Raw genomic sequence first — 21,076 nt, 5'->3', positions numbered from 1 at the left:
AAAAAAATTTATTTTTTTTTTTTTTTTTTTTTTTTTTTTTTTTGATTAGGATCAGTTTCTGATTTGTTGCTTGTTCTCACCAGAAAACCGGAATTTTTCTTTTGAATTTATGCCTGTACTTGCCAGTGATAACGAGCAATTTAATCCAGCTGCTTCAAAAAAAATCTGTTTTTTCTTGTATTTTTACATCATTTATATTTCTAGAACTCCAAAGCTACGCTCTTAACCTAGCTTTTGGTTCTGAGAGAAAACACGAATAATAATTACTTATGGAAAAAAAAACCCATATGGAATATAATATTAACGATTTTCCCCCAGTTTGCAGTATGACTCATCTTAACTTAGTCCCTTAAGAGATGGGGTTTTGTTCTTTGCTTTGAAACTGGAAATCTAATTAATTGGTATTGGATTTCTGGAGTACAGGCAAATGGAGAAGGGCACTGGGCGGGGCTGCTGTCCAAGCAGCCACCCCAGGAGGAAAAGGATAATCTGAAAAAGATTGTGGAGGCATCCTTGGACAATCCCTCCAATCAGGGTCTTGCATTTGTAAAAGATCGTAGCTATTTTATGATGTTTAAAATCTTTTGAGGAAGAAAAGAATAGAATTATTATTTTCATTGTTATTCTCTTAGGTCATATTCTTTATCTTAAAAGAATAACTTTAATGGTTAAAGGGCAGCAGGAAGAAATTATGAAGTCAAGGCACAGAGGAGAAATCTTTTCCTAGGCTCTGAAAATTAAATTTGATCATCTCTTTCTCCAATTTCAGAGTTACATCTGTAATAATGAGATTTCATAAGGTTTTGATCATATGCAACTCTGGGACAAGCTTTCTACTGTTGAGTTTACTGGAGTATATTTTTGTAACAGAATACATTTTTATGGTTAATGGATGCAAAATGTAGAAAAGTAAATATAGTTTGTGACCACTGAGAAAACTGCCTAATTTAAAAATGTCAAATAGTTTGTTTTAGTATAATAATGCTGTACTTACAGAAGTATAAATATATCTTAAGATTTAAATTTATTTCTATCTGGTATGTAAAAATAACATACTCATTACTGAAATGCTCTGTCAAGATATCAGTGTATGTCCAGTTAACATAATAGTGTATCTTCTCCTTCTTCCCTTCCTCCTCCTCTTCCTATTTAATTTCAAGGCTCAACTGAACATTGAACAGAGATGGTAGCTACTTCATAACGAGTACCCAAATAACATAAATTTAGGGCCCGTTTGATTTACATTCCAATTACATTGGCAAAGCCATATTTCTGAGTGTTTTCTATCACTTCATATTATTGATTTTTTTAAAATAGTGAGAAACAGTCCAAGCACAAATTCAATACAGACTTAAGGAATAGATGACACATTAGCTAGAAAATATATATATATTCCAAACAGTAGTGAAAAGCCCTGAATTCTTTATCCTTAAATATCAAAACTTTTTAAAAAGTTCTCTTGCAATTAATGTGTAGACTCATTTGTAGTTTTCTTTCAAACAACATGTTCCACTAATATAGTTTCAAATTGATCTCGTGAAGATTTTCGTTATTTTCATTTTCAGTCAGAGGTTGCTAGAGCTCCAGCTTGGACGAGCTTGGACGAGCTGGCATTCCCTAACATTGGTCTTCAGGGCCCGGCTGAGATTTCCTGGTGGCAGCGCCGCACCTCCACTCCCACCTGATCCTTGCTGCCATCCACTTGCATATCCTGCAGAATCCAGTTCACTTATGATGGATGTAAAATATCCCCAGCCATTTTTATCTCTTCTTTGAACTTAAAATCAGTTCCTTGCAGTTGAGCCCTACACTGTTCTTATGTGGTTCAGTCATAACTGTTTTGGCCCCTGGCTAGAGCCTGAGCTCTCTGCTGAGGAGGATTCATCCCGCCTCTTCCACCACAGCAGAGCACCGGGCGCAGACTCACAGATGGAGACCCCTGAGCCGATCCCCATGTCACTGTCCCGTTTCTTCACGTGGGCTCAAATAGACCCCTTATTCTCTGCTACTGGTGCTAGCTGCCGCTTTTTTCCTTTTAGTCATTTTTCAGTTGAATATTATAAAGAGAATAAAAACGGTATATTTTGTTATTACAAATAATTGTTCAGGGTGATAATTATTTTTTTTCCAGGTTTTTCAGTAGTGCCGCAAACACGTTTTCTCAGTTCTAAATCATTTCCCAATTTAAATATTAGGTCCTTATCCCAAATTTTATCTGATCTATAAATTCCTAAAAATAAAATACTGTGCAGATTTGATCCTGCTTGATTGAGTTATCTAAGTTTTTAAAATTCTGCGAAATATTAATAGATGAATTTAGGTCCCTGGCAAAATGATCAGATCCTCAAAATATAAACATCTCACAAGGTCTAGTGATTGTCTTTAAAAGACTTGGAAATGAATTCTTATCGCAAACATTATTATTTTGTTATATTTTGCCCTAAAATGCAGCATTAGTATATATACCATAGAAAACAATAATTCACTAGTAATGTGATTTCAAAGTCTTGCATGACAAATAGCCTGATGTTTTCTAGTGATCAGCGATAGGTACAGAGTTGCCTCTGTGATTAGCAGCTGTTGCTTCATATCTCGCTTTCCCCAGCGTTAAGCTAAATTAAGTCCATTCTTTAAAAAGGATAAAATGACCAGTTACAGCAGTGGAAGAATAGAACTTGGGACCCTGGGAGAATATGAGATACCTTTAAACTTGCTGACTATGGCAAGACAAGCTCATTCCTTATCTAAGACCAGTTCTCCTTAGGAAACCCTTTCCCTGTGTTACTTGACCCACCTATTCCATTCCTTTCCCTGCACCCTGAGGTCCAGTGAAGCAAAAGGGGAAAATCAGCTCCTCTTGCCACCCATGCTCTACTTGCTTCTACGCTTCCAGGAATAATAAGTACCAGTGGTCAGTCTAGTCTGTCAATCAGCCACCAAATATTTAGTGAATACCTACTCTAAAATAGAGACAGTGGTAGCCATTTAGGATCTAGATACAGTCCCCCTTCCATGAAACTTAGCTTGGGGTAAGGATAGTGTACTACTTCATGGATGTGATTGGCATTGCAGGAGGTGGGAGAACAGAGATACCCTCCTAGGAAGATGTCTTAACGTCATGCAAAGGCCTTTGCAATCTGTATGCATGTTCTTACTGCAAATTCTGATAGACCCTCTCTCGGGGGTCATCTTCTCATGTACACCATTCCAATTTGAGAATCACTGCTGCTACCAAGGGAGGTTATCGACAGGAGAATGTTACCCCTGTGAATAGTTATGAGGCAGAGGAAAGGCTGCAAATCAATCATTCTAGGGAATGTCAGCATGTGGCACCTGCACATTGACTGCCACGGCACTGAAGACCAAAATAAATAAATAAATAGAAATGCAGTAGGACCCCGTAAATCACAAGGATTTTGAGATTTAGTATTAATGAAACTTGGGGATCTTTCGGTCTGAGGCATGCTAGGGCCTCTGCAATACAGGGCTGTTAAGAAAGGTACATGCCCTGTCCACATCCAAGTTCCAGAGTGTGGTGTGGACAGCGGTACGTGAGGAAAATCTACTATAGCTCCTATGGTGGAATGTCTCTGAAAATTAGATGTCCCTGTACTGGTGGGTAAAAAATGAGCAGAACCTGAAGAGAAATCAACAGCCTTACAGAGTAAGCTGGAGGAAAAGGGGGGAAAAAAAAGCTATGCCCCTGTGTACATTTATTGTGGGTCTACTTGGCACTGAAGAAGATTCTAGGAGAATGGAAGGAGGAGGTCATATGCAGTAATTGGCTGAGCCATTCCTGTGGCTGGAGCACCTGAGATGCCTCATGCCTAGGCGAAGACTGGCTAAGACCACACCTGCAGATAGAGCAAGTGCTAAGGGACCTAGCAGTAAAGAGCTAGGGAAGGACCCAGAAAAAGAAACAAAGCGAGGACTGCTGCCACATCTGCACGGTATTGAATTATGAAGGCTACCAGACAAGTCATATCTCCATTTACAGGCAGTCACAACTTTTTTAGATCTAAGGTGGTGAATCAGCAATGTGGCAGAATAGTTGAAAAAGCAGACACAGAGGCCGGCCCGTGGCTCACTCGGTAGAGTGCGGTGCTGATAACACCAAGGCCACGGGTTCGGATCCCATATAGGGATGGCCGGTTTGCTCACTAGCTGAGCGTGGTGCTGACAACACCAAGCCAAGGGTTGAGATCCCCTTACCGGTCATCTTTTTAAAAAAAAAAGAAAAAGAAAAAGCAGACACAGTCTGCTTATGATGAGCTCTGCAAAGAAATTACTACATTTGGAACTTAGTAAGAGAGAACTAATGAATACAAATATGCTGATTAGTAAGTTTTGTGAACTACCTTGTAGTTTTTAAAGTGCGTTTTACATATCATCCCATTTACTCTTGACACAGTCTGTGATGTACAGGAGGCAGGTAAGGAAACTTAGGCCTTAAAAAGTTGAAGTGAAAAGCTGAGTGACTTGCTCTGAATGATGATACATCTGCTAAGTTACTGAGTTTGGACTTGAACTTCACAGGTCATCTTCTCCTTCCACTGACAAGTATACATAGTGGAAGCTGTCTACCATGGGAGTGGCACAGTTTAAAGGACCTGCATAATTCTTAGTGATTTTCTAGGTTCTTAGCTACAAATTAGGCTTTACAGATTTTTTAAATACTATATAAAATCTTTTTCACACACACAAAAAAGTGCCAAGGTCACGAAAGCAGGTTGATTCTGTGCTAAATTGCTTTACAGTTTTCTTTTTTTGCATTTAATTACAATGATAACATGCAGTGTAAACAAGGGTATAATTTATTCAGGTACAAATAATTGGCACATTGTTTTTGTGTTGTTTTTTTAGCAAGTTGTTGATATGTATCTGTTATGCTTAAACTTTTTTTGGTGTTCTTGAAATAACTAGTTTACACATATATTGATAAATATGCATCTCTTTCTTCTGTGAGTTTTTTCACAAAATCTTCACATTCGGTGATGGATGTCTTCCTGGGCCTTGTGGGCCTGAAGACACATACTCTGCACCTCTGTACTAGATCAAAGGGCAGCCGTTGGAATTCTCCGCTTGCCTTCTAGGATGCCTCTTGAAAAGTACCTTGAGCAAGTCAGGGACCAAATTTTCTTGCCACTTTAAATGCAGAAGAGTCATGGTGGGCATTGTAGGGTGTCACAGAGGAGCCTCCATAGCAGGTTAGGACTCCTTGTTATTTCTTCAAATGTATGCATATATCTCTCAAGTTATGTTAGCTGAATTCTGAGCAAGAGACCCTCCTTTTTTTTTTTTTTTTTTAAAGATGACCGGTAAGGGGATCTTAACCCTTAGCTTGGTGTTGTCAGCACCATGCTCAGCCAGTGAGCGAACCAGCCATCCCTATATGGGATCCGAACCCGAGGCCTTGGTGTTATTAGCACCGTACTCTCCCGAGTGAGCCACGGGCCGGCCCTAGAGACCCTCCTTTATTCTAGTTTGGGGAATCACTTGAGTAGAAATCAATTGTGCCGTAGTATATAGTGGTTTCATAATCTAGAAAAAAAATGCCTGTCAGGGGCTAGCATGAAACCTCTAAACTCATTTTCTCAGTGGCCTGAAAGGGGATCCAAGCCACAGGTTCTGGAGGTAAAAAGTTAATGTTCAGGTTCCTGCTTCCAGCAGTTTCTCCTGGTCAGGGGCAATGAGGACGTACTCTAACTCTTTTATAGCCACATCTGATCCCACTAGAGATTTTTCAAAATCATTACAATAAAAATATTTCTGTGTCACTCTGTCCTTAAAATAGCACTACCACTTAATTCACAGTTATGTTTGTTGCAGAGAAAGCAGCAGCGGCCAACATCGATGAAGTGCAGAAGTCAGATGTATCATCTACAGGGCAGGGTGTCATCGACAAGGATGCGTTGGGGCCTATGATGCTTGAGGTAGCACACCCTCATTTTGATTCTCTATCTTAAAATGTTGATCTTCACTTTATTACATTTAATTTCAGGTGAATGTAATGTAGAATCTACACAAGTACTATGGACCTCTTGAGCTTATTGATATGTATGTATGTATCCATCCATGTTCTGGCTCCTGCTTCCAGTAATATATATAAAATTAACAATATAGAATTGAATTAACAAGGATAGAATATAAATTGACAGGTTTTAATTGCCAGTTGAGCATTCATTTTGGAAAAGCATGTTCACAAGCCCTATTCTGTGATATATTGTAGTTTGAAGGATTCCCAAAATTCTTAAATTTTATATATGCCATGTATATATGCCTATATATGTATATATACATACTATATATACAGGTTAAAATTTAAGGACCAAAGAGGAGGGTTGTGCTTTTTATTTATGCTACTTCAAACTAGCTTGTCTATATTATAATGATGAAAGTTGAAATAATAGGCAGAAGGAACTTTTTATTTATTTATATATTTAAATTTTTTGGTGGCTGGCCAGTACGGGGATTCAAACCTGTGACTTGGGGTTGGTTACAAGGCTACACTCTAACCAATTGAGCCAACCAGCCAGCCCCAGCAGGAACTTTTAAGATAAGCGCAAGAGTAATGGCTGGTCTTAACTGCCTTTTCTTTGTTAACTTTAGGAAGCTTTATGACTAGCTACTGTCTAGAATTTGTAAAATCTAATTTTCCTATTTTAACTACAGTCTACGTCGCTTAATGATGGGGATATGTTCTGAGAAATATGTCGATAGGTGATTTCATCGTGTATGAACATCACAGAGTGTACTTACACACACGTAGATGGTAGAGCCTATAACACACACCTAGTCTATATGGTACAGCCTGTTGCTCTGACCACCATCATGTGTGTGGTCTGTCATTGACCAAAACGTCCTTACAGCGCACGACTATAGCACCAAACACCAAGTGCTTTGCTGCACACGTTCTAAATTAAAATTCAAGATGTAGGCTAGGATAAGATGAGAAGAAAATATCAGTGAATATATAACAAGAAACAGGAACCCTGAGACATAAATTATGTCAGTTCTCAGGATAAGGTTGAAAAGTATCTTGTGGCCAGAAGCTTTGCAGCATTGTCATTGTAAAATCAGCTTGCTACAGCAGCCACACATGTATAAGAAATTGGGATTTTTTAAAACAAAGATAACCAAGGGGCTGGCTCGGTGGCGCACTGGATAGTGCGCCGCTTGGGAAGCGCGGCGGCGCTCCTGCCCGAGGGTTCGGATCCCACATACGGACCAGTTCCCGCTCACTGGCTGAGCGAGGCGCGGGAGCAACGCCGAGGGTTGCGGTCCCGTTGCCGGTCCCGGGTCCGGTGCGGGGGCAACACTGAGGGTTGCGATCCGTTGCCGGACACAGAAAAAGACAAAAGACAAAAAAAAAAAAAAAAAGATAACCAATACTCTCTTGACCATATCACCCTTTTTTTTCAGTCAGTGCTTAAGTCAATTTTTATCTTTAGAAAATCTAATTCTGTGAAAATCTGTCATATACTTAAGGAGGAGGGGAGGGACGTAGAAAAGATTTAAAGATCATCTGATCCAGACTTTGTAATTTGATATGACAAAATTTATTCCCTGAGGCTGTACCTGCTGGACAAAAGGCTTGAAATGACCCTGGGTTTGCCCTTCCTAATCTTGTCTTGAATCACTGGCTTAAAAACACTCAACTACAATTTCCCAGGAAAAAGCAAAAACACACTTAACCTGATTTTTTCTATAGTCAACAAGGCAATGGAAGGCCAGAGTGCTACTTGGTTCTTAGAGGCAGATAATGAGAACTATAACAAGGTGGACTGTTTAGAATTAGATGAAAGAAAGTAGATTACTTCCTTTGGAAAAATTTCTGAATTACAAACAGAAAATTGATTTGAAAATTTATGGTAATCTGAATTATTACAATTGGGAAATTTCCATATATCTGTGTTTATTCATTATATCTGGGGTGGAAATTCGAGTACAATCTCCTGGGAAGACTGAGGCTTGTAAAAAGAAATGCTTGGAGTAACCACAAGGCTGTGATGCTAGCCCTTTGAGAGTTCATTAATTGCAGAAATCAGATTGCTAGATGTCAGTGGACCTGATCTTATAAAATCAAACCAACATTTTTGCTGTTTCCAAACAGTCTTCTGAGAATTCAGTGCATGGAGCAAGTACCTGTGTAGCAAGACTTTAGCACTGAATATGTTAGAGAGGTAATGTTTGAATTTAGTGACTTACGGTTTTAATTTAAATCTTTATCCCTGTTTACATGTAATCATTTTACAGAGAAAACATGTTCTCGTGGAGCTGTTCGTAGGCATAGATGCACACTCATGCTTGCATCATAGCATAGCGGTTGCTAGGCAACAAAACCAAATGCCAGCTTTTTCCATGAGAGCATATCATAGTGAGCTTCAAAAAAACAGTTTTATGAGATTAAACAATTTCATCTTTCAGTTTTATTATGCCACAGATCAGTCTTTTTATCATACTACCAAATAGTAGGAAGCAACATGCACTTTTGAAAGTGAACTATAGGTAATATAGTTATGAAAATCCCTGTCGAATATGTATCTGAGGCAGGGAGTTTAAAAGGGAGACTTGACACGTAACTAATCAACTAACTAACTTCCTGTCCTCACTACCGGGTGGACACACATACCATTCTCAAGGGTTAGTGCCAACCTATTATGAAAGACTATTTATATATATAGTCTTGCTTTGCCCTGCATATGGTTTACACCATTGAGAAAACGTAACCATATATTTAAGAAAAACTTGAGAACAATTGGTGGTGTATATTTTAAAAAAACAAAAAGAGATTTTCACTGGTGCCTTATGGTCAGTTCTAATTTGAGACAGCACTTAGTTTTGTGATGAAATTGAATTAAAGATGGAATGTATTTAAAGATAGCTCACAAAATAGGAGGAGCCTATTAAATAATTTAAGGAGAAAAAAAATTAGGGAAAAAGTAAACATTTTGGGCCCCATCTATACCTACTGTTATATGGATATATACATGTAGCATTCATGTTAAAAATGGGAATAAACACGTATCATGAAGAAACCGAGTGGCATAAACTGGCTAGACCAGGCAGCACATGTCCTAGGTATGACTGATCAATATCAAGGCTTTTCTAAGTTCTGGTCACTTACCCATCCATAAAACAGTTCTGACAAGCAAGGATCAAAAGGGAAAAGAGAGGTAATGTAACTTGTGGAAACTCACTGAATCCTCAGCCTTTTCATGGCCAAGGTGAACATGATGGGCAGATGGACTAGGGGTAAGATAGTGGAGTGGAGAACTCTGCTGTGTGGTAATTGAAAGCATGAGCTTTGGAGTCAGATTCCAGAGCCACTACGGACTGGTTGTAAGATCTTGGGCAGTTACCTAACCTCTCTTTGAGCCTCAGTTTCCTCCTCTGTGGTTTTTTTTTTTGGAGGTTGGCTGGTAAGAGGAACTGAACCCTTGACCTTGGTGTTACAAGGCTGCTCTTTAACCAACTGAGCTAACCAGTCAGCCCATTTTCCTCTGTAAACTGGGAAAGATAAGACATTCCTTTTGGAGTTGTAAATATTAAAATGATGCAATGTGCATAAGGCACTGTAAACATGCTCGATAGCTGTTATTGTTATCTTTACTTTCTGAAATGAGCCAAGATTCTTCATCTCCTTCCTTAATCTAGGTTGGGATGACAACAAAGAGTGAGGCTATGAACCCACTACAGGAGGCATGCAACGGTTATTTAGGTTATTTAGGAGCCCGCATCTTAATCTGGAGAACAAATAATATAGATGGGCTCAATTAGTATCCTTCTCCAGACAGGACAGTGCTGAAGCCTCCATGAAGACTAGTTTGCCATATCAGAGACACTTCCCAGACCCTTTCCCATATACACCACACAATAAAGGATTGATGTTTCTTTGAAGGTCATCTGATTCATCAGCGACCTCTTCTTCCCATTGCATAACTTGAAACACTGTAGAATGAAATTATGGTGTATTGGGCTGGTGAATAAAAGTTATTTTTGGCCCTATGGAGGACATGGATCTCATTTTGAAAATACAGATAAATGCCTGTACACCTTTACTTGGCTGTAATCATCTCCTGATAAATTAACAGAGTTAGTGTTTGTCATTTAGTTTGCAGTAAGATACCCTGTCTAGACTCTCTCCCAGTTATTAAGGTGGAATAATTTCTATTTCAGCAAGAGAGAATGTGTTTTGTTTCTGAAAACTGGGAAAGGGGGGAGAGAGCTCTCTTTTCTATCCATGTGTGTATCATGCGTTTCCCTTAAAGGAATCGTTCCCATAACAATTGTGTATGATTTCATGTTACATCTTCTCTAACACAATTTGTGCCTTTTCCTTTAGGCCCTTGATGGGTTCTTCTTTGTAGTGAACCTAGAAGGCAACGTTGTGTTTGTGTCAGAAAATGTGACACAGTATCTAAGGTATAACCAAGAAGAGCTGATGAACAAAAGTGTATATAGCATCCTGCATGTTGGAGATCACACGGAATTTGTCAAAAACCTGCTGCCCAAGTCTATAGGTAAATGATGGTCTATTGGGTCTCCTCCGTCTCCTCCACCCCACCCTCCCCCTACACACACACATTGTCTTGGTCGGAGTGGGTAAGATAGAATTACATTACGTCCGTTGGGGATAACAGGGACTGGTTAGTTTTAAAGATGCTTGTGTTGAGTATTTGAGCTTAGAAGTCATGGAAGAAAGGATATCTTCAGATACTGATCTTGAATAAATGATCGTTTTGATATCCTATATTTAAAGTACGTGAAAATGATTCAGATGGGAAGTGCTTATATGCCACTGTTTTCATGGAGTTTGTGTTTACTGTTTTTAAGATCTCCACTGCCAGCCAACTCAGTTTTGTCCATTTCTCCATGACCGTCAAGTAGAAGGTCATGAGAAGTTTGAGATTCAATTTATTTTGAGTCATTTTGTGACAAAAATATTATGACATTCTAAAAATAAAATGTTAAGGAGCAAGTGGCACATGGAGAAGTTCAAGTGCCATCAGCCCAGCAGCCCTGAATGGGCTCTTTGGTCTCACAGACTCTTCAGTGGCTCTGCAGGTGTCATCGTGAGATGCTGCCTCCTTAGCCCACGCTCCCTGTCTCAGATTTCCTGATGTCTTCATCTTATTTTGGAGATGTTCTCCAAAAGTGTACGTGATGATTAAGGGCCACATTCTAAAGTGGGTGACTCACAGCGTGGGCCCACCTTAGTTGCTGCTTTAGAGTATTGCTGTTCCCACTTACTAAGTGGTTCTTTTTTTAATATTCTCACTTAAACTGGTGATGCTAAGAACATCTTCACGAGTAAAAAAGAAATGCATATTTTAGTACAGAATAAGGTCAAGTCCTGAGTTGACAAGTATTTCTGTTCTTTTTCTTAAAACTGTTTCTATTAGCTGGTCTTATTGTTAGCACAGTAAGTAGGAAAAGGTCCTTTTCAGGTTCAACTATGGCTAGCTTTTCCTTGATGTGATAACCCTTTGTTCAAAGTGACTGCAATAGTAATACAAAATGTTCGAATACTTGGGAAGGATTCTTTACTATATTCTTTAGTATATAAATAAGAAAATGGGATTTCTTATTTCAAGTAACTAGAGTTTTCAGATCTCTTCAGTAATTTTATGACTTCCTCAAAGGACCTATATTATTAATTTGCTATTATTCATTTATCTAAAGAGCTCTTTGCCTTACTTTATATTATACTTTTTTTTTTTTGCTTTCAACTTACTTATTAATCTGAGTCAATAAGAACTCTTTCTTTCTTTCTTCTTTGATTACTCTATGTAGTCTCTATTATGTAAATAAGCTGTTAAAAATGCTGATCATGAAAAAAACTTTCCAAATGTCTACAACGACATATAAAGCTAGCTGTGATTCCTTCTATAATTTTAAAATAATTTCTTACAGTTAACTTGGTATTTACTTTTTTCTTTCCAGGGTTTGTTTCCTTTTTCTACTCCTCTACAGCCCAGTGGCCGTGGTTTTAGCATTGGGTTGACCATAACACCTCCGTGTCCTTCTACATGTTTTCTTACTAGTGGCTTTGTAAAATATATTTGCTTTTCTTATGACTCACTCTTATTTTAGTCCTGTTTCATTGTCTTACTCCTCCTAATATTTTTAGGTAAAACATAAGGAAGAGTAAAGAGAAGAACACCAAAGTGAGAATTAAGATTGGTTCTGATTCCTGCTCTTCTAGTAGTTGAACATTTCTTTGGGCATCAGTTTTCTCATCTGTACAATGAGGAGGTTGACCTGGTGATCCATAAACACCCTTTAATTCTCAAAATCAGTCACTTTTTAATTTCTTCCACTGTCTAATGCATTTTTTAAAAATTGATGTTTTTCCTCTCATCTCTTTTTTGAATTAATATAATACTTTTTTTTACTTTTGATACTGAAATAGAAAATGTGCAAAGTAGTTTTTCACTTGAAAAAAAGGAGATGACATTAGCACTGTGTCTTCAAGGATCTTTCTGTCTTACCAAGGAAATACACATGAAGCTATTTTTAAAAGACTACATAGAGTAATTGAAGAATAGCCAAGTTACAAAATATACACTAAAATTTTATAAAAGAAAGATCTGTAAGAGGAGGCAGTGTGGGGTGCTTCAAGTCGTTAAGTGTCTATTACAGAGGGTCTCGGCCTTAGAGCATGAGTACCTTCGGAGGGAGAAATAGAGGCAGCCTGACATTTTAGATGGGGTGGCAGCAGGCACGAGGATGTCCATGTGGAAGTAGGTATGGCAGGATGCAGGTAGGCTTGTGCCGAGGAGTGTGAAAGATCTGCTTAAATGGATAGACAGCTAGTTAGTGAGATTTCGATTTATCAGTTTGAATGGCCGTCATACTCCTGACTACATCAAGTCCAAATCCTGAAAGAATCTAATTCATGCTACAGTTGGGGCCACTAAAGAGTTTTGAGCAGGGGTAACATATCTAAAACTGGAATACAAGTAGATGAAACTAAATTTCCAAGAAATCCAAGTTAGGAAGACCCCAAAATAGACAACTATAGTTTTCTGGTAGTAAATAATCAAGGCCTGAACTGGAAGGGAAGAAGTGGGGATGAAGAGTAAGAGGTGCAGAAGATGTTTTGAAACCCCCAAGAATTTCCTCAAGTTGTTAAAATGTTAACCCAAGAGTTTTTTCCCCTCTAGATTATGAAAGTATTTAGGAATGTATAAAGCACCGTGTAAAAGTAAAGTAACCATATTTTTCTTGTATCATTTTGATAATTCAGCAGCAGTGACCCTGATGTTAGTTTCTTTATAATACTGGATTACTTTTTGCCTTGCTCAGTGAATGGGGGATCTTGGTCTGGTGAGCCTCCTAGGCGGAACAGCCATACCTTCAATTGCCGGATGCTGGTCAAGCCTTTACCTGATTCCGAAGAGGAAGGTCATGATAACCAGGAAGCGCACCAGAAATACGAAGCTATGCAGTGCTTTGCTGTCTCTCAACCAAAGTCCATCAAAGAGGAAGGAGAAGGTAGGACAGTGTCTCTAGGATATTTTATGTGTCTATGTATTTATTCCTGTGCTCTTTCTTCCACACTTAATATAAAACTAGTGTTCACACAAAGTAAAATTTAGAGGCAGTTTCTTTGTTCTTTTCAATTTTTATTGTTTTTACGATTAATATTTAAATCTCTAGAACAGTATCACCATCAACAGAATTTTCTGTGATCATGAAAGTGACTTATCTTCAGTGTCCAGTGTGGCAGCCACTATCCACATGTGGCTAGTGAGCACATGAAATGTCAGTAGTGCAACTGGGGGACTGAATTTTTTATTTTGTTACATTTACATTTAAAAAGTCACATGTGGCCAGTGATTATCATACTAGTCTAGATATATTACTGGTTAAACTTTTGGGAGATCCCAAGCTCCTTTGAACATCTAATGCACATAGGTACAAATAACATTTTTCATATGCTTCCAAGGGATTAATGGAATCCATATAGCTCATCAGTGGACACTGGGTTCAGAATATGGTATAATAAATAGAATGGTACTTAAGAGAGGATAGAGATGGGAGTGGGGAGTGGCAGGGGTTTCAGACTATAAGCTCATTAGGCTGTTCACCATAGAGATGCTGGCGTAGTAGCCATCCCCTGTACCTGCCAAGCAAGACATTTCACAGAGCTGAGTGTCACTCTATAATGCGAGACAGTGTTGAAGAAGTGCATTCTGCATGCGTAGCAGAGGGGAAGAGCTGAGGAGCACTAGTGAATGGAAGCATCCTGGGCTGTGTCATCAGACAGTCCTCACTCAGCCACTTACAAGCTCTGACTTTGGGCAAGTTCCTTGACCTTGCGGAGCATCAGTTTATTAATAAGTGAAGTCACCGATACCAATATCAGAATTTGTTATAGTGCTTAAATGCATATGCCTGAACTGTGGTTGTCATTGAATGCTAGTTATGTAATACTTTTTATTTAAAATATTTGAATACTGGGGCTGGCCTGTGGCTCACTTGGGAGAGTGCGGTGCTGATAACACCAAGGCCACGGGTTCAGATCCCATATAGGGATGGCCGGTTGCTCACTGGGTGAGCGTGGTGCTGACAACACCAAGTCAAGGGTTAAGATCCCCTTACCGGTCATCTTTAAAAAATAAAAATAAAAAATAAAATAAAATATTTGAATACTTTCAAATTTAAATTTTATTGGAAAGGAAGTATTGGTGCTGTTACAGGTGATACATAGTATTTCAAAATTAAACTTTTGCTTAGGTATGGAATATCAAATGATTTTATTCTATTTTATGCTGCTAATTTATTCATCTATGATAATATTCTAAAGCAGTATGGAAAAGATATAGCTGAACTAATTTATTATTTTGTGCTTTGCATTTAGACATTTTTTGTACGTTTGACACAGTATAGCGTAAGAGCACGGTTTCTGAGCCATAGTGTGCTCAGATTCAAATCCTGGCTTTGCCAAAGTTTTGCATAACATTGGGCAAGTTATTTCAACTTCGTTCTTTGGTTTTCTCCTCTGTTAACTAAAAATAATACTTGTACCTGCCTCATAGAGTTAAGAGGATTAAACGAGTTGATAACTTGTAAAGCAGATAGAAAGCTGTATATCTCATAGTAAGTGTCCCAAAGTTTAGCTTTTGTTTGGTTGAGGATGATGATTACATTTTAATTTTGATACCAGCTATTACTAGATATACTTCAAAAAATTATTTCCCAAATTTAAAGGCGAACAATGACATAATGACATGAGATTTGAACAAACTTTTTTTTTTTTTAGCAACCTTTTACCCAGCTTTAAAATAGAAAGGACTGTGCCATGTGCCCCGCACATTACAAAGATAAATAAAACATTTCCCTTTTCTCTAGAAGTGAATATCGATGCATAGTACAGTTGAAGTGGGGTGAGGAATGAGGGCCTAGCACTGGCCATATGAAAAGCTAGCCATGGCCCAGATTCTTCTTTTTTTTTTTTTTTAAAAGTGACCGGTAAGGGGATCTTAACCCTTGACTTGGTGTTGTCAGCACCACACTCTCCCAAGTGAGCTAACCAGCCATCCCTATATGGGATCCGAACCCGTGACCTTGGTTATCAGCACCACACTCTCCTGAGTGAGCCACGGGCCGGCCCACACGGCCCAGATTCTAAACTGTACCATTGCCCCTTCCAGCACAGCTGCATGTGCTGGGTACTGTGGGATTTGTTCTCTGAGTCTGCGTCAATACTCAGTTTATATTATTAGTTTTAAATTGCATATTGCCATTGCAGGGGTATTTACATAGTTTGGTAGAAAGTATATCTAGTTTTCCTGTATCGTGGTGAACCTAAAACTGAAGAAGCAAACCCTTGACAAAGCAGAGTATCAGATTTTAGTCTTCATCACTTTTGTACTTTACTATGAATTAAGCTGGTTGTTACTATCAGCCATTTAATAAGAGAAGATTCTATTCTTTTCGCTCCTTGGAGAGGTGGTTAGATTGTTAACTCCAGGGAGTAGATATACTCTCATCGTGCGGACGGTGTGGCTTCAGTGGTTTGTCCCCTGTTCCCCCAGTGTCCCCTGCATGGTACACCCTCCCTCTCCCCCAGCCACCGTCCGCTTCAGTTGAAGAGAGAATAAAGCCAGTGAGAAGCCCAGGTAGTGTTTTGTCATTTTCTCACTTACCACTTTACAAGGTCGTGTGGTCATAAATACATTTGGGTTTGCTTGAATCACTAAAAAAATGCCTAATATAATGAACATAAATATGTATGATTTAAGATTTGCAGTCGTGCTTGATTTGTGTGGCAAGAAGAGTTCCCATGAAGGAAAGACCTGTTCTTCCCTCATCAGAAAGTTTTACTACTCGCCAGGATCTCCAAGGTAAATCTTTCCGAAGAAGACCAAGGAAATCATTTTAGGATATTTGTGTATTTGTAAATGCAAGGAATATATTTACAAAACTATACAGAAGCGGTAAAAGTGATGACTGCAGGGGTAGAAATATTGAAGAGCTGGAGGACTGGAAGGAGAGAGAGACTTATTTTCACTTTATACCCTTTTAGTCCATGTACTTGTGCTACCTAGTCTAAGTAAATAAATTTGTATTTATTATTTCCATTTAGAATAGATTGATATGTGGGTCTAATGCCTGCTGTTATTTGATAGGCAAGATCACTTCTCTGGATACTAGCACCATGAGAGCAGCCATGAAGCCAGGCTGGGAGGATCTGGTGAGAAGGTGCATTCAGAAGTTCCATGCACAGCATGAAGGGGAATCTGTGTCCTATGCTAAGAGGCATCATCATGAAGGTAAGCATCTCTGAATGAATGATATCTGTCTTGAAGTTGATTTTACTTGAATCATTGTTCCCAGTGGGAGCTTTCTCTCCAACAGTGATTCCTGCAGTTCACCTTGGGAAATTTAGATCTGGTGACTCTGTTTTCTCATGTACTTGCGTTGTCTGGCCCAGATGTTGCTATGCTATCTGAAGGAAAATTTAACAGAAGAACCTGTAGGATAGAAGAGTGTGATGAAGGAAATAGAGCAGGTAATGGTATGTCACAAAGACAAAAGGAAAAGGAAAGAGGTCATTTTCTTTGATCCTAAGGCTTCTAGATATAGGACAAGCAATAAAGTACCATCTAATCTAAAGGAATGTTACCTGAGTCATAAGGGAAATCTGGAAATAAGAATAAATGAAATTTGCAAGAGTAATACTGGGGTCCCAGGCCCTCCTTCAATGTGATGACCAACAAAGACTGTCCAGATGTTTCCAGAAGGCCTAAAGAGTGACTTGTCTCAGGTCACAGGACTTAGTTAATAGGACGGCTGGAACTAAACCCAACTGTGAAGTCATTTTTCAGTAGTAATAGCAGCCTAATTGAGCACCTGCTATTTGTATGGTATTGTCCCTTTGTTGCATCATCTCATTTGACCCTGATAGCAAGCCTGTGAGGTAGGCATGGGGACTCACTCTGCAGACATGGATGCCGAGGTGGGGAAATGACCAGCTCACAAGGAGTGTCAGCAGGGGATGTCAGTCTGAGCCCCACCTGGCGGTCACTCTGCTGTGCTGCTCCCCAAGGTCTTTCCAAGAATCACTTTTTTCCAAGTACGTTTTGGTTTTCTGTTAAAGAAGCAAGAACAAAGGAGAAACCTATTTGCTCTAATAAGTGCTCAGTGGGGAGGGAGACACTTTCTCTGTCTCCCCTCTGCATGCTGGCAGGGCAGTTGGTCAGGGTTCCACGTGCACTGTCAGTGTGGGCCTTGCTGCATGGGAGGGACTGGCGGCCATGCAGTGTGCCTCATAACTCGGCTTAGACAATTGTCTGCATCTTTGCAGAAAAAATTTGTAAGTAATTAACGAAAATGGAGTTCTCGTTTGTCGTCATCCATTTAATGTGCCTCTGTGACCTTGGCATTCTACCAGTAGTATTTGTATGTTAAAACTTTATGCATTTTAGATCACTTATGAAAAAGCAAAAATCATAGTAAATGACCTTTCTCTCTCATTCCTTTTGTTTTTTATCATCCTTTTCATCCTTATTTCCTAGAAATAAGCACATAATTCAACAATTTCTCTAATAGCATTTTCTTTAGGTTGGAAAGAATAAGAGGAGATAAAGAGGCTGTATTTGACAGAAATCAATATTTAACCTACCATTTCACTAGATCTGGTTTAAAATGAAAAGAATAGTCACCATAAACAAAGAAATTGCCATGAGCAAACATGTTCATTGTCCTTGGGTCCTGACTAGCAATGTCCTACATTTAATTCTGTGGCATAAAGAACCTTACAAAAGGGTTTACACAGAGGGACCAGGCACCGTGCTAGAACTAAACAGATGGGACCCACTATAAGAAACCCCACATAGACATTCAGACTTATGAAATAGGTAAGATCAGGGGTGATAATTTGCACTGAATAGAAATTTATTGGAAGGCTTTGTTTAAATGGGAAACTTTCTAAATGCATTCAGGTGCACCCTTACACATAGGTACTTAGCAGAGATGTTGGATGTAGACCAAAAAGATGTGAAAGGTCTTTAGGGATCATAGCCAAGGTCAGATAAAATTCTGATATTATAAGCTGTTAGAAATGTGTCCTATTATAAAAATTGTATTTGTGGGGCCAGCCCGTGGCACACTCGGTAGAGTGTGGTGCTGATAACACCAAGGCCCCGGGTTCGGATCCCATATAGGGATGGCCGGTTTGCTCACTGGCTGAGCGTGGTGCTGACAACACCAAGTCAAGGGTTAAGATCCCCTTACCGGTCATCTTTTAAAAAAAAAAAAAATTGTATTTGTGTTACTTTTTAGTAATTTATTTACTATACAAAGCAAGATACATGTATATACAGTAATTCATTTCCAATACTGCCACTTCAGAGTAGCTTCATGTAACAATTGATGGCAGAAAGCAATACCTAAATACTATATCTAACTGAAATTGTAGAGGGGGGTCCTTAGACAAATTGCTCAAAGTGAAATTTTACCAAGAAATCAGAATTCACAGTGTATGTCAGCCTGTCTCTTACTTGTGGCAGTTCTGTGGTGTGGTGAATGTGTTTGGTTGCTTTGGGACTAGCTATTCAGCCCACAAAATTTGTGCTGAGGATTATGTGGTAGAAACATGGTAGTCTTAAAATGGTTTAAGATGTAACTAAATTATGTCTGTGTGTTTTCTGAATTTAAATGTGTTTTATGCAGTATTAGACAATTATAACATGCAGTTGTTTTAAAAGATAAATCTCAAAATTATTTTGAGGGAAATTATATTAACCTATTTGATTTCTGTGATATTTTGTTATTGTTTTGAAAATGGAAGCACCTGACTCTTTATCCAAAAGTTAAACCAATTACATACCACTAATATTTGCACTTTCATTGTTTCAGCTTTGTTTAGCCTTTTTTTCTATGAGAAGATTCTTCTGATTGCTTATCATTTACTTCCTGTTGTCTTAACCACAGAAATAATACTTTTTACACAGTGAGAAACAGAATTGGGGGGAAAGTAGTGCGAGATGATGGATTGACCAGCACGCAGCTTTGAGATGAATATTCAGAGATCATATTTAATGTCATAAGTTTTAATATTCGTATTAGTTTAAATGGAAATTGAAGGCAAATTGTACACTTTAGAGATAAGTTATGCATTGCATTGTTTTCTAACAATAGAAAAGCTTGTTTTGAGCTGAAAAACAGTTTAAAATTCTGTTTTGCTGTGATACTAAAGATTTTAAAAAGGACAGTGTGAGGGTCTCTTATTCTTTAATGTAAGAAAAACAATATATTGAGTTTATTTGTACTTTAAATGAAAAGTCAATGTATTTTAAGAATTTATAATGCTTTCAGGTCAAGGGTTTGGATCCCTGTAATGGCCAGCCACCCCCCCAAAAAAAATATTTACAATGTTCTAATATCATGAAATATTATTTGGAACTCTTTAACACCCTGGTAGGAAAATATTAAGAAACTTAATGAACTTTATTACTATTATTATGCCTTCTCTTCCCCCTGTCCCCCTTTTCTTTAACATGCATTTTGTTTCCCTGCTCGCCTGCAGTACTGAGACAAGGATTGGCGTTCAGTCAGATCTATCGTTTTTCCTTGTCCGATGGCACTCTTGTTGCTGCACAGACGAAGAGCAAACTCATCCGTTCTCAGACTACTAATGAACCTCAGCTTGTAATATCTTTACATATGCTTCACAGGTAATCCTAGTTCTAACACATAAGTTTCCCTACCCAGGTTAAGAGGAAATGTTACAAAAGCAACAAATCACCCTAGAGCTTTTCAGGTTTGTTAGACATTTCTATTCATCAATGCCAGTAGTGTAAAATATAAATTAAATTGTTATTAACCATTGGCTGAAAGACACCTCATAGTACTGGCAGTGTAGAGCCCTATGCTGCGAATTCTGTCCTTAACACTAGTGAATTTAAAACCCAACTGACTGTCCCTTACGTTGAAGAAGGGAAACTGATCCGCCCCCAGTGGCAACACATGCAAGACGGGATTGTTGAAGCCAGTAATATGATTTCTGCCCCAGTGTGTTTAAATCTAAAATTTTCAAGTATATATACTTAGAAGTAATATTTTAGATTTTTGTTCTGAGGTCTAAATTAACTTCTTGACATTAGACTTAAAACTGAAGAGCAATTAACATTTCTATAAAAAAGGAGAGTAAAGAAAATTGAATGTTGATTTTAAAATAAGTGCCATAAACCATATTGTTTTAGAGCACACATTTAGGAAAATGATTAAATTTCTGGTTATATAAATATTTATGTATATACTATATAAAACTTTATGAGGTACTATCAGAAGATATATAAAATTGCTCTGGGTAAAGAGTCCCATTTTATTACTTTTGTCAATTATTTACTTTCTTATTTAGGAGTAAAAAAAATCAGGCAGCCCTGTTTGCCAACTGTTAATAAATCTGACCTCAAACTGAAAAACTTTGGAAATGATTACAGATGTGGCAAATTTCACTGACCTAACTAAAAGCTGATGTTTGACAATTTGTGAAACCTGTTTTGTTTGGATTTGTGAACATATTTGGTAACTCACAAGTGAATGCCAAGGCTATAAATTA

At 38.3% G+C, this 21,076-nt stretch overlaps 1 protein-coding gene across 1 annotated transcript in view; it reads left to right on the top strand.

Moving 5' to 3' along the window:
• Positions 1-21,076, top strand: part of NCOA2 (nuclear receptor coactivator 2) — a 110,061-nt gene that overhangs the window by 48,406 nt on the left and 40,579 nt on the right. The window contains exons 3-8 of the mRNA XM_008567161.1: positions 5,830-5,933; positions 10,346-10,523; positions 13,312-13,500; positions 16,254-16,355; positions 16,641-16,784; positions 20,042-20,189. Of these exons, the coding sequence (XP_008565383.1) occupies positions 5,830-5,933; positions 10,346-10,523; positions 13,312-13,500; positions 16,254-16,355; positions 16,641-16,784; positions 20,042-20,189 (865 nt within the window). The remainder of the gene's footprint in view (positions 1-5,829; positions 5,934-10,345; positions 10,524-13,311; positions 13,501-16,253; positions 16,356-16,640; positions 16,785-20,041; positions 20,190-21,076) is intronic.

Source organism: Galeopterus variegatus, unplaced genomic scaffold (assembly GCF_000696425.1).
Source record: "Galeopterus variegatus unplaced genomic scaffold, G_variegatus-3.0.2 Scaffold300, whole genome shotgun sequence".
In the NCBI taxonomy this organism is placed as follows: Eukaryota; Metazoa; Chordata; class Mammalia; order Dermoptera; family Cynocephalidae; genus Galeopterus; species Galeopterus variegatus.
The sequence above is the reverse complement of the archived record's forward strand: the minus strand, read 5'-3'. Positions and strand labels throughout refer to the sequence as shown.